At 42.5% G+C, this 13,910-nt stretch overlaps 2 protein-coding genes across 6 annotated transcripts in view; both read right to left on the bottom strand.

Annotated features, from left to right (window-relative positions):
• Positions 1-3,778: 3,778 nt before the first annotated feature.
• FUT11 (fucosyltransferase 11) lies at positions 3,779-9,884 on the bottom strand. Its single transcript, XM_039727359.1, has 3 exons — positions 9,159-9,884; positions 7,154-7,779; positions 3,779-5,064 (listed from the first exon to the last, which is right to left on the bottom strand). Exons 1-3 carry the CDS (start codon positions 9,414-9,416, stop codon positions 4,917-4,919), a joined length of 1,032 nt encoding a protein of 343 aa, XP_039583293.1. The 5' UTR covers positions 9,417-9,884; the 3' UTR covers positions 3,779-4,916.
• Positions 9,885-11,652: 1,768 nt separating this feature from the next.
• SEC24C (SEC24 homolog C, COPII coat complex component) overlaps positions 11,653-13,910 on the bottom strand; it is a 38,299-nt gene continuing 36,041 nt past the window's right edge. For all 5 annotated transcript variants that reach the window (XM_039727354.1, XM_039727356.1, XM_039727355.1 and 2 more), the window contains one exon: positions 11,653-13,796. In XM_039727354.1, coding sequence (XP_039583288.1) covers positions 13,656-13,796 — 141 coding nt within the window. In that variant the 3' untranslated portion in view covers positions 11,653-13,655. The remainder of the gene's footprint in view (positions 13,797-13,910) is intronic.

Genomic DNA, 13,910 nt, shown 5'->3' on the forward strand with positions numbered 1-13,910 from the left:
AATGAAGGAACCTGGCACCCTGTAGGTTTCCAATTAATACAACTTCCCAGAAGGTGCCTGGAGATCCCTCAATAACCTTAATTAAATACAACCAAATAGATGACAACTAATGATTAAGGGAGTGGCTCTCTTGGGACTATTGCTGAAGAGTGTGTATGGCAGGACAGTAAGCGAGGCAGATGGCTGCTTGTCTAACACAGCAATGCCTGTTAAAACTGATGGTCAATTTATCCTGTCCCCAGTCCTTTAGAAGTTGTTCTTCCACACCACTTAAAGCGACCCTCAATCAAAATGCAAGAGGGCCATTTCTACTGATTCTCCAGCTGCTGCTGCACTTTGCAGACCATTTCCAGAGAAAGCAGCTCATTCTCCTTCTCCTCTAAACCTATACATCCACTGTTGCTTGGATCTCATTCTACTCACCATTAGAGAGGACCCAGAGATCTTTCAGTTTGAAAATTACTGCAGTGCCTGAAATAAGAAAAGGCAACTATTTCTGAACTCCTTTGAGTTCTAGAAATCATAATGTTAGGGATAAAATCAATATTCTTCAGTGAGGTTATATGCTTCCTGGAAATTGCAGTCCTTGCTAAAGGACAGAAAATGCAGACTAATAGTTCAGTAAATAAAATAATCATCTTCTAACTGAAAAAATATGCAACATGTGGTATCAGAGTTTTGGCAGAAGAATGAGAACTGGGGCTTGCCCAATCAATGCAATGCCTTGGACTGCTAGATTTTTAACCTTCAGTCAGTTATTTGTTTCTCATCTCTCACCTCTCAGAGAGCATAAATTTATTCTAGCTTGTCAAGTCAATGCCGAGACACAGCATTAATAGAGTCTACTGGTGTTTCATGTGAGCAGTAATGAGGAGATATTTATTTTTAGAACAGTAATGCTAGTGAATAAAGCTATCCTGACAGCTTTGAAAGCCTCCCTCTAGTCACACAGTAAACAGGCACAATGCATGACAAGCAGTACAGCCACTCACCCTAGTCTGCAGGATCCTGTCAAAGCACTTACACAGATAAATATCTTCAATGTTTGGTACCTTTCCTTATTAATTCCTTACTAATCTCAGTTTTTATGAATATGAGTACCTGCACTGTAAGAACATTATTAAGATAAATGTTGACTATCATGTTCAGTCTGAGTATCACGTAGACTTCCAGTAGTCACGATATGAGTGATGACATTCAGCCACCATCTTGCTGGTTTGGATTTAAAGCAGTGAGAAATCCAGTTAGCCAAGAACAGAAATCCGGAAACTTTCCAAAATAATAATGCTGTAGTGACCTTCTTCCTTGTCTGCATTCAGATGCTTGCATTAGTAGAAACACAGCTAGGAGGGTAAATTGAATTCACTTTGGCTACGACTGGCAGTACACATTGCCAGTATAGAACAGCAATCCTTTCAAATGCATTATTAAGTAAATTAATTGCAAACTCTTCAAGGGTATGAGACCCAGCTTCTCCTCCTGTTTCCTCCAAATAACAGGAGAGAATGAAAGCAAAGCCATGGCAAAATGTTTACTCAACATTTTGTAGTCCTTGCTGTGCAGAGCAGTAGATGCTGTGAAGGTCGGTCAGCAGCATCGAACACAACTGCAACCACAACTCTTTATCCAGCTGGGCAGGATTCCCACCTCTCCTGTCCCTGCAGTTTGCCTGGCAGCTACACAAACTATGCACTGAATAAATATTCCAGCCTTAATTCTTGCACACCATACATCAAAAGTGAAATAAATTTACTATATTAGTAGAGGCCACAGACACACAGTTTATAAATCATGGAAGTATTGTGACATACAGGAGATGAAAGCCAGTATGATCTATGACTACAGAAAAAAAATCACTGCAGATACAAAAGAAACAAGGCTTGGGTGAGCTTCACAGCTAAGAGTGGTAGCTGATACTCATTATCTTTTGAGAAGTTCACTACATCTAAGACTGTAAAAAACAGTTAAACCTATGAAGACACTAAAAACTCAGAAAAGAAAGCTATCAAATGACTTGTGACTCAACTACAAACTGGAAGGTATACTTTGAAAACCAGACAAAATCCATAGAATATTTGTAATGAAGTTATTTTCAGATCTGTACTCCTTCTTCTTTAAGAAGAGAGACGACAATCAGAATGGTCAGCTTGGCAACAGCCATCAAGCTCAAAGCAACAGCCTTCTGTAATACAGACAGAGCAAAGCAACAAAGAAACCCTGCAGGACTAACAGAATAACCTTGTTGGCTGTTGATTGTAATATACTGAGTACAGGAAGTATATAGTGGTGAAGGAATACTTGGTTGTGAAATGGCTAATGAACAAATCAGGGCTCCAAGGAAGAAGTTTTTACCTACTTTGCTAGCTACTACTCAGCTTGTACCACCATATCTTCAGTGCTACTGTTAGCTGAGAAACATGCTCATGTTGCTGAGCAGGAAGACAAAATGGGCCTTTGGACATCACTCACCAAGGACTAAGCAGGTGCTGATGCACGGACTTGCACTGGTACTGCCTCCTGTCACTCCTGTAGGGACAGTGCATGAAATGTGGCGTGTCTAATTTTGGCAACAGTAGATACATTATATTAAAGACCTGGAAAGTATTATGAATGCTGCACTTCTGAAAAATCTGCTAAAATTACAGGATAAAATAGGAAAAATAGCATGTGGTAGCACCTGGTTCTTACTGTATATGTTTAGTACAAAAAGCAAGATTACAATTTCTCCTGTCTATTCCACCAAACATTTGAATAACAAAGTGTTTTGAGATATAGCTAATTAAGAGAATGCAGTTAAAGAAGACTGAATTATTTTCTATACAGAAACATGAAATGAAGTAACTGAAGGCATTAATTCAAACAATTTACCTAAATATCATTAACTTGTTTAGTAGAAGTCAATATTCAGAACTAAAGCAGCCATAATTTGTTTTATCTTAATTTACTTCTCAAGCAAGTGGGCTCTTCAATCCTGAATACACATCTGTAATTTTTAATCTGATTTGAGTAATCCAGTTTAACAATTAACTAAGATATATTCTCTTAGGTATTAATGTCTCCTGAATAACTGAAAAAGGAACTTAAACTGATAAATGCATTTTAGCTGGAGAATCACTTGAGATGAGTGATCTTCACTATCAGACAAGACAGATAAAAAGCCGCTCTTCTCCTAAAAACAATTAGGTGACAATAATGTACACAGTATGCATTTTCTACATTTTAAAAAATACAGTGATGATCATGGGTCTGAAGACTTTGCTGTCAAGGTGCCCTGATTTTAAAATGGCAATATTGTTATGTCACCTGAGAGGCAGACTTTGAGATGATCATTACCTATACTGATATTATACCTGTAATCCCATATCTATAACATTATGAAGGGGAATTTGAGAGAAAAGAAAAAGATATTAAGTGACCCACACAGCACTAAGCAATAGACAGTAATGTAATTAGGGAGAGAATGTAGAGTCACTGCTGTTCCTAACTTTTACTGACAGACATCAGACTTCCCATAGCAATGCATAAACTGCCTTACAAAATCAAATTACACAACAGACTGTAGACTTTCATTACCAACAAACTGTCTTAAGCACAGAAACTCTGGCTCTTTAGTCAGTAGTTAACTTCTGAAGGAGGGGAAATGGAGAAATAAAATAGCATTACACCATCAGAGACATCACTGCAGTGTGGCCATATTTGCCTGTGCGTTTGAACTTTTGGCCCTGAATTAATTAGTTTCCCCCCACTGCAAGATCAATTATTTCAGGAAGATACCCACTATGGCAAGGAACAGTGGAGTTTATTTATACCTATAAGCAATACAGGCTATGCAGAAAGAAAGATCAATCCACATGTTGTCACTCAGGCACTGGTTGCAGACCAGGATCACAACGTGTTAAAGGTGGTAGAGATACAAAACCATCTCAGTGCACCTGGCTCTGATCACCCATTTCAGCATACAGACTTCAAGACTTGTATCCAAACTGCAGGGACCACTGGAAAGGCACCATTGTGAAAATGTATTTGTCTTTGCAGAAAGCTGCACATACTCAAAAGGAAAACATCCAAGGCCTCTGAATTGCTAGCATTAAGGAGATAAATTAGTAAATTGAGATTACAGATTTCAGATTTGATGGAAACTTAAAAGAAACAAAGTATAGAATTTTATTTTGTTCTACACAATAACAGATAATACATTTTCTGGTGTGAAATATCTTGTTGGAAGTTGAAACTTAAATAATTTGTTCTCCCATCCCATTGTATATAGGATCTGCTAAGTCATCAAAAGAGAAAAAATAGGCAGAGAGTTAAGTCACCTCCCCACAGTTATTCAGCTATTCAGTTATTTAGCTTGAAAAGGAGGAGTATTTGAGGCATGTTACTTGGGGAGAAGAGACTTTATTGCAGCAATTTCATAAGGCACAATTGCTCTTCACAGATGTGTCTTTTGTAATTCCTTCACTGGAAAAGCCATTTATTACTAGCAACTAAAAGTACATCTTAATGAAGAGAATATGTGATTGATAAAATACTTTAAAAAACTACTAATATTCTGAAGACTTAAAAAGTCCCTGAAATAACTTATGGCACTTAGCAAGAGCCTAAAGTCATGTAAGACACAATATAAGTACAGCAAATGCAAAAGGAAAGTAAATTCCTTTTGCCCCACATGTTGACGCCTGCAAGCCAGGAGTGGCTTCACACCACAGAGCTGAAACTCAAACCAAAGCAGTTACTAACAATTCCACTGCTGAAATCCAATCATAACAGAAACTTACTCACTTTGTGCACCAGAAAAAATTGTCTCTGTGAGAGTTTTTTGGGTTTGTTTTTTCAAGGCAAACAATTGAAGTGAGTAAGAACTCACAGTCTCAACTTTCAATGCAATTTTCAAACCAAGCTCTTACAAAGATGGGTCAGTGTTGCCTTGTCCTCTTAAGAAAAATCTCATGCATGTAGTCCCAAAATCTTCCCTGATGAGACTCATTGCGATGAATCATAGCAGTGAGGGCCTCACCCTGATCAAGGCTTTGCCAATAATCCTGCAGCCACATTTCTTTCCAACTGAAACAAAAAAGAGACAACATCACAATTACATAACCCAAATTAGTCTGCAGCTGTAACAGCACTGAAACCATATTTTTCTTTCCCTTAAGATGAAAATAGGCCCAGAGATGGTCATAACCAAGTATGTTGTTAGTGTGCCACTGTGCTCAGAGTCATTTAAAGAAACTTGCTTTGAAAATTCTCTGTAGCAAATATAAGTTCACTGTTAGCTTTACAACATTCTAGAAATATCAGCATATACTGTCACGTTAACTACAGAGACTAAATTACTAATTGTAGAGAATAAAAACTTCTATTAAAATAAAATCTATCACAGAGTACTTATATTATTTTGAGAGTAGATTGCAGTGATTAACCACAATGTGACACATACAACTGCTTGTTCTACAGCTTTTTTCCTTAAGCTTACTTGGGTGTGAAACCCAGCAATCCAAATACCAGTGAAGCTGCAAGCATAAGGATTAAGAAACCACATCTCCCCACATACAGCTAAAGATGTAATAGTGCTCCAGCTACACATACCTACACAAAGAGAGATTCTGATTGCAGCAGCATTCTGACTATTCAGCATATCTATCGACTCTAAAAACAAATTACATCTGGGAATAAGGGTTGCAGAGCATGCAAATGTGTAGTGTAACCTTACTGTAATTGGGTATATGCACTAATGTAAACTCCTTTGTTGTCCTCTGAGTTCAGAAGGCTCCAGAACCACAAGTTGCAGTGTGTGTTTATAGTCAGACCTTGCATGTTGCATTTAGTCTATCACTTGTATCCCCACTAGATCTGCATCATTTTTCCACAATGTTTTTCTAAACTAACAAAACACTCCATAGACTGGCTCAGTAGGCATTCATCTAAATTGATAACACCGTTAAATAACACTACTGTCAAACTCAGACAAAAATATGGGCATGCTTAGCTAATGTTTTGATGGCAATTTTATGCTATTGTTACACCAGTTAGAATTATAAGTAATCATGTTCCATTTTGCAAATAAAAACAGGTAAAACTTATACACTTATCAGATAGAAACTACTGTATTTCACAGGAGATGCCCACAATCATGCCTTGGACACTATGGACACATATCTTTACAAAGTAAATAGCAGTGAATGTAAAAGCTTCCCCTGAACAATTTTTCCAGACACTTCTCATGCCTGCAGATGGGGAGGGTAACCGTGAGACACGGAAACTTCCCTGGGATGAAACTGTAGCTTGAATTACGGACCAGCTGTTCAAAACTCCCTGCTGAAGACCTCTGTGAAGAATGATGGAAGCACCTGAGCCTGCACGTGGCACTGGCAGCAACTCTGTGTGTGCCTTCACAGGTACTTCTCTACTGCCACCTGATGCTCAAACAGAAAACCCATGGAGTCTGACCTCCTATGAACCCTATAGAGTAGAGTGCTGCACAGCACACTACAAAGAAAAAAGCCATTTTGCTACCGAGACTGAGAAAAGGCATTACTATAAAAAAGCTCCAGTAGATCACTCAACCAACAGAAAACAAGGGACAAGAGCTGCTCAGTCTATTTTCTCTCCTGCACAGTCTTTCTCCTAAATAAGTGGGATGGCATCCTTGAACACAGCCAGTTTTATCACACAAAACAGCATCAAGTCTTGTATTCTGGGTGAGCCTAATTTCTGCTCTGAAGTCTACAGGAGTCAACCGGGCCTGGAGTGAACATTGGCAACCTCATTCTTAACGCAGTACTTTGTAAGGAGGCACAGAGCTGCCTTTGCCTGGGGGCTGCCAAGCTTTACCATCACTGTGCTGAAAAGTATCCCTCCCTCAAGCAAAGAGGCTAAGGTAGACAAAGGATACCCCACTGCCTGAGATAACAGAGCGTTTTAACAGAATATTCTGAGTGTCACACTCCACTTTAACTGCTAGCACCACTGCCCAAGCCTCTTGTTCAGCGCTACACAGCATTAACAGGACCCCCTACACCACCCACAAGACCTAATACAAAATGTAACTGGAGAAGCAACAAGAACTCCTTTAAGTACAAAGCATTATTAAGTTACAGTTCTACTACTCGAAGCTTTTTTCCCTTCAAAAAGCAAAATGTTAGCACATTACCTGTCTCCACCAGAGAGGTCTTCAACACTTCCAAACCCGGGGGTTGGCATAGGACACCCCATGTGCTTGAACTGAGCTATATGAGGTCTGGGAGCTGGAATTTTTCCACGAGACTTCTTGTGTTCCTGCTCCTCTTTGACCCGGGTGTTCTCTTTGTCACAGATGAAACACTCGAAGCCATTCAGGTAATTGGGCAGAGTCATGTCATTCACACCCCACTCTCGCTTCTCCAAGCTCTCTAGCAAGAACTGGTTTTTGATTCCACCGGTGTTTTTATACTCTAGATACTTCAAATATTCCTCTCCATTCTTGTCCAGAAAATCAAGATACTTTGCCAGCTCTTGGGGGCTGTCAAAATCATCTATAAGAATGATGGAGAGGTTGTTTGGCATCCAGTCCCGCACCGCTGGGGAGCCTCGGTACACTGGGACAGCACCCAAGTGCATGGGACGCCACAGCTTCTCTGTCATGTAGTCGTCACATATGGCATTCTCCAAGGCCAGATGGAACTTGTACCTGGCAATAAAAGTCATAAATTCAGAATCTTCTGTAGTGGCTGTAGAAGTGTCTCTCAGTCGCTCACTGGGGAGCTCACGGTTATGCAGGCATTTACCATAGGAGTCAACCTAAAATAACAAACAGCATCTTTACAAAGTGATTTGTTTCCCTGGAACTTGTTTTCAGACCTTGTAGTTCTTGTGAAATTCCTAACTTGGATCAGCTCATAGCTACGTTAATTGAGCTTAATTTTCACTCCAAGGTCCTTCCCTTGAGACTATTCCTAGAGTCCAAGTTCTACAAGCTTTAGAGAAAACCAAGTGCTGAGTTTCAAAAGCAACATAAGCCACTCTACAGACTGAGGGGTGAGGGGAACATGCAGATGCCACCCAAAAGTGTATTTATTACTGGATACATCAGGAACTGACAAGTAAAGAACAGTATTTGACTCTTATGTCAATTTAAACATTCTACGTAAGAGATACAGTGCTTTTCCAAGCAGTTATTACACAGAGTTCCAGCCAGTCTCAGCAAGCTGACAGAATTTTTCCATTTGTTAGACCTTTCTATTTAAGAGATATAGTGCTTTTCCAAGCATTACATGGAATTCCAGCCAGTCTCAGCAAGCTGACAGAATTTTTCCATTTGTTAGACTGAGAAAAATTGATACAGGGAGCTAAAAGAATACTGTCTAAAAATACAAGACAACATGCTTGAGCTGAAACCTGCACCATACTTTGAGAAGACAGTAATTTTTAAAAAATTCTTTTGCCTTTGCTTCACTACTCAGTACACAACGACCTTACACAATAACTGAATCACGACCAATAGAAACAACAGAAACCACGAGAACAAAAAAGTCTCTGGTAAAGTCTAACACCAGATTTTTTTTTTAATCAATCTAATATCCTTTTAACTTTTTAAGAGAAAAAAAATGCAGTATGCTTTTTTCCTGCTTGGAAGAAACATTATTTTACTTTATGAAGTTACTCACCATCAGCTGTACCATAGCAGTACAAGCCATCATAGAAACAACATGCTCCTACCACAGCGCAGGTAAGGAGCAGATTCTCACAACAGAGCAACCTGCCTTTTAACTTCACTCCTGTACTTTCAAACGAGAGCGAGCCTTGTAAAGGGACAGCCTTCCTCTATACTAACTTCAAAGAGATTTCAGCAACTTCTAGCACTTGATCCACAAGACCGAACTTATTCAGGCTTTGCCCAGCTTGTGAGTGATCCCGAGCGTGGCCAACTCCACATCTACCATCTGCATCAGGCCTACCTACTGACATGCGGTGCAGTCTAGATCACGCTTTGGGAAGGAATACAACTAGTTTTTCTGTCCAGCTTGTAGTCAGCATGCATCCCGTTATGATTCGTGTCTCGGCTAAAAACAAGGACAAACAAACCCCATTAAAACGAGGCGGTAGAGGGGAGCAGCCAGGCGTTCCCAGCTCCGACAGCAGCACCAATCCACAGCTTCCCACGCGCTCAGCGCACCTACCTGGATGTACTTCATGAGCTCCCGCACGTAGCGGTCCCGGTCCGAGGGCACATCGCAGTGGGACTGCATGTACAGCACCGGGCCGTAGCCCCTCCGCCGCCACGCGTCCTTCTCGGCCAGGGGCACGGCCGGGGCCCGCAGGTACGCGGTGCCGGGCAGCCACTGCAGCGTCAGCGGGTAGTCGGACTCCCGGCGGAAGGTGGCCGTGTAGTTGAAGAGCCGGATGCCGGGCGAGTGCGAGAGCACGTAGTTGTTCATGGGGGACTCCTCGTGGAAGAGCGCCCAGGTCTGGTGGGGCAGGCGGGGCAGCGGCGCCTCGTACGCCCTGAAGTCGGTGCCGTAGAAGATGAGCGCCTTGGTGCGGCGGTGCCGGGCCACCCGCCGGCTCCGGGTGACGAGGCAGGAGCCGCGGGGGCAGTCGATGCGCTCCGTGTCGCCGGGAAAGTGCGGGAAGAGGCTCCCGCTCCACCACAGCAGGATGGGCAGCGCCTTGTTGCTCCGCGTGTCGTTGTTGCCAGGCCCACGGTACGAGGCGGCGGCGACGAAGGCCGCGCCCGGCGGGACGGCGTCCTGCGCCCACCCCTCGGCCCCGCACGGCTCGGCCGGCTCCTCCGCGGCCAGAGCCACCGCCGCGCCCCAGGCCAGCGCCAGCGTCACCCACAGGCCCGCCGCCCCCGGCGGTGCCGTCACGGGGCCGGGCGGGAGCGGCACCGCCTGCCCCGGCCCTCTCGGCTCGGACTCTCAGTGCGCCTTCGAGGTGGCTCGGAGCGGCAGCGACGCGTAGCCCTGCTCGGGCGGCAGCCTGGCTGCAGCGGCCCGGCGAGGAGACCTGCTCGCAGCTCCCTCCCAACGCCACTGTACAATGGCTGAAGCTGCGGAGAGCCTCGCTGCCTCCACCTCCTGCATCCCTCTGCGCCAACAGCGGCCCCCGCGGTACCTGCGGCTGGCAGCGACAGAACCGAGCTGTTCCCCAAGGCACAGCACCCCGCGACCGACCGCACCTGCAGAGAGGGCTCCCGGACCAAGCAAGCGGGCAGCTGGTACAAGAAAGAGCCGCCGAGCTGTTCCCCAAGGCACAGCACGCCGCGACCGACCGCACCTGCAGAGGGCTCCCGGACCAAGCAAGCGGGCAGCTGGTACAAGAAAGAGCCCCCAGCTCAGCTCCTGTTGGAGACCATAAAGGGAGGGAACAGAAAACACCTTTTACTAACAGAAATCTTGTGTTTAGGTTTTTGGTTGTTGGTTCGGGTTTTTTTTTTCTTTTTTTTTAATATCTACAGGTAATTTTAATGCTCCCTTGAAAGCTGCTTTTCTATACAAACCTTGAATAATTCCTACAGTATTAAAATATTCTGTAAATGGGAAAGTGGCTTGGGCTACACTATGTAAATCCAACAGCCATATTTTCTAGAATTACCACTCAGTTGCTCATTTACACAATTGCTAAAAGCTTCACATTAACTTCTTAAGAGACAATATGATATTTATGAATTATCAGTTATAATACAGGACATTAGTTAGTATGGACACAAGGCAAAGAAGTACTTTCAGCTGTGTTAGAAACAAGTTAAGGAGGGAATAGTTTTCCTTTCCTTTGAAAAGTTAGGTGTAGACACTGCTTGGGCCTGCTCCAGCAGCAGCACAGTGTCCTCCACCTGGGCCGGGGAGAAGGGAACAGACATGGGCTCTGCACAGCAATTTCCACAAGCATCAGAATGTGCTGCACAATTTACTCCACATGATTCATGTACAAGATCCACAAGGCCCATCATTATGACACCAGTTCTGTGGCAGATTCTGGACATAGTGTACATTCTACAGGAGAGGAATCTCAAAAATACGTGACAGCAAATTTAGCATTATTGGATATTTAGCAATGATTGTCTTGTGCTTTCATACAGATTTGTTATAAGGCTATCAGCAAACTGTACAACAGCAATATTCACGGGTACAGTCAAGATAACACTGCCAGTTCACTCTGAATTTTATTTTTGCAATTAGCAACACTCCCAGCAAAAAAACCTACAACCCAACCCAAAAAAAATCCCAAAAAACCACCAACCAAAAAACCTCCCCAACCAATTCATCCAGGTACCCTTAACTCTGAAATATGAGCTCTTTTAAGACTGCTGAAGTCACTGACTTGACATTGGCACAAGGTAAGGGCAATATTTGCCTAAGTAGACCAAAAAACCCCCCACGCAGTCAATGACTCAATCTGTGTCAGCAAAAAGGGAATTTCTTTTTGAAATTGAAGTTCAGACAGAGCAGAAAGTCAAAAACCAATCACCTAAATAAAGGAACACTGAGATTAAACAGTACCTTTTGTCTGTTGACTCTTGTTGAATTTCTTATCATTCAGTGTGAACAACAACAACGACAAAAAAAGAAAGACTGGACTTTCTTCTACTGGTTAGTAGAAGATTGGATTGTAAAGGATCAATGAGCTAGACTTCAGCCCTTCCCATTTCCCCCCCTCCTGCAAAATACAGGGTTTGGAAAAATAAGCAGTGTTTATTTACTAACAATGACATAAAATACATCTTAATATATTTTTATTTCTTTACAAATTAAAAGATGCATTGGAAAAACAAGTGAAGAAAATGAAAGGTTCATTCATGATTTCATTTCCACCCCCACACCCCCCAATATTAATACTAGAAATTAGTATTTGTGGAAGTCTGTGGTTGCTGTGCATTATATTCCTGGGAAGTTCTTTTTTTCCCCTCTAATTAAAAATCCTCTAGATTTTTTGGTTGGAGGCAGTACGTGGAGTAAAAAGACAGCCACATTCATACAAAACCGCTGAAAGTTCTGTCAACTACATCTTGAAAGAGTTTCTACATTACAATTTTCATGTTCCCCTTTCTGTGTAGTGATGGGAGGGAAGACAAACTAGCAGCATTAGAAGAAAAATGGATTTATATACATGCTACAGGATATGGAACTAAAACCACAGCCAGATATTTTTCTGATCTTAACAAGGACTTTCCTATGAAATATCAAGCCCAGATAGCATGTTCTCTAATCCATCCACATTCTTCCTTTCACTTTTAGTGCTATTGGTAGCTTAAACTCCTGGGTACTGGAAGAACACCTGTTAAGTGTTCAAGTTAAAATATATAAGCCCCCTTTCAAAAGTGAATAAACAAAGCCCTTAGAATGCTGAATTTGATTACACTAGCTCCCTCTTCACAGGAGTCTTCTCATCCACCCTTGCAAAATGGAGCAGCAGAGCAGCCAAAGTGGATGGATTAATCTGTCTGAGGTATTTTAGTTTAACAAACAAGCTTATAAAAGGTTTTGTGCAAGCTGATCAGTAGACAGAATGTAGAGGGTATAAACATCCAGTAATGAAACTCTCTGCTACGGCCCAGGTGCTGTCAATAGCCGAAATCAGGTACTTGCAATACCTATTACAATACAGTCTAAATCTTAAGGTTTTGTATCCCCTTCCTTGTGTTCCAGGGTACAAAGCAATCTCAAATTCATGTCAGTATAAATCAAATTCCTGCTTGTTGGCTATGATTCACAAAAAATATGGTTGAAAATGGCCACTTCCTTATCATTCAGTTCCTACACAGTCCCTCGTCACCTTGTTAAAAGTATTTTCTGCTTAAGGTTAAGAAGCTTTTGTTCCCACCACCATCTGACAGACAGGTAAACTCTGCAGGAGAGGTCATGGAACATGGATTGAGGAGGACAATACAGAGCCGTGCAATGAGAAGGAAAGGAGTCACCACACAGGTCAACAGGAAGTACCGTCTCTACCCCTACACTGTTCAGAAGCTGTTGATTTTTGCCCACTTAACTACTGATTACTCCATTACAGTTCTGCACAGCAACTCAGTACGGGCAAGATTGTGGAGAGAAGTTTGTCCTGCTGCCTCCTGCCTTACCACTCATTTCATGTTTCATGGCTTTCTGGTTTGGACAGCCACATGATACATCTGTGCTCTGACAGATCATGTTTCCCTCTTTAAAGGAGACATGAAATGTTTGGCTGCTCCAGCTCCCATCACCTGACCTGCCTCTTGCCCTCCCCACCTGTGCATCCTCTTCACACTTGGAGCATGCACACACACCCACACAAATGCACAGCAGCTACCAGAAGTTTTGAAGAGTTATCGCTTTTTCACCCAATGTTGAATCATGTACAGTGAACTGAAAAAAACCCTACATTCATTACAACAGGATTAGCGAGCATGGGGGGGGGTGGGGGGTGAACTCCTGCCAAGCACAGGAAACAATTTAGATGCAAATAAAAGACCTGGTATCAAAGGCCTTTTTTTTTTTTTAAGCCCTCACCAGGAAAATATTTCATCTCTCATATGGGATTGGGAAAGGTTGAAAGGATTTCTGCTAATGCAATGTGTATTAAAAATCATGGAATTGTACAGATTTCTATGTTGTCCTTTTTGAGGGCGCTGGGCCTTCCGATCAGGTCATTAGTGGAGACTGAAATGTCACTGCTGAGTTCTAGCACCACTCACTCCTCTAGCTCAGTAGCTGCCGAATCTCCTTGTGCATGTGACACAGGAAGTCCACATATGAAGCCCCCCCACTCAGGCTCTTGTCCTCCACTAGGAAGTGTTTGAACAGCATTTCCAGCTTATCTTCTTGCTTCACAATTATCAACTACAAGAAACCAAACAAAACAAGAAAAAACCAACACTGAGTAGCTATTAGAATTAGTCTTCATGGGGAAAATAGAGCAAAAAGCTAAATGCTCAAAACTCCAAAGATAGTCAG

Source organism: Passer montanus, unplaced genomic scaffold (assembly GCF_014805655.1).
Source record: "Passer montanus isolate IOZ18808 unplaced genomic scaffold, ASM1480565v1 scaffold61, whole genome shotgun sequence".
Classification (NCBI taxonomy): domain Eukaryota; kingdom Metazoa; phylum Chordata; class Aves; order Passeriformes; family Passeridae; genus Passer; species Passer montanus.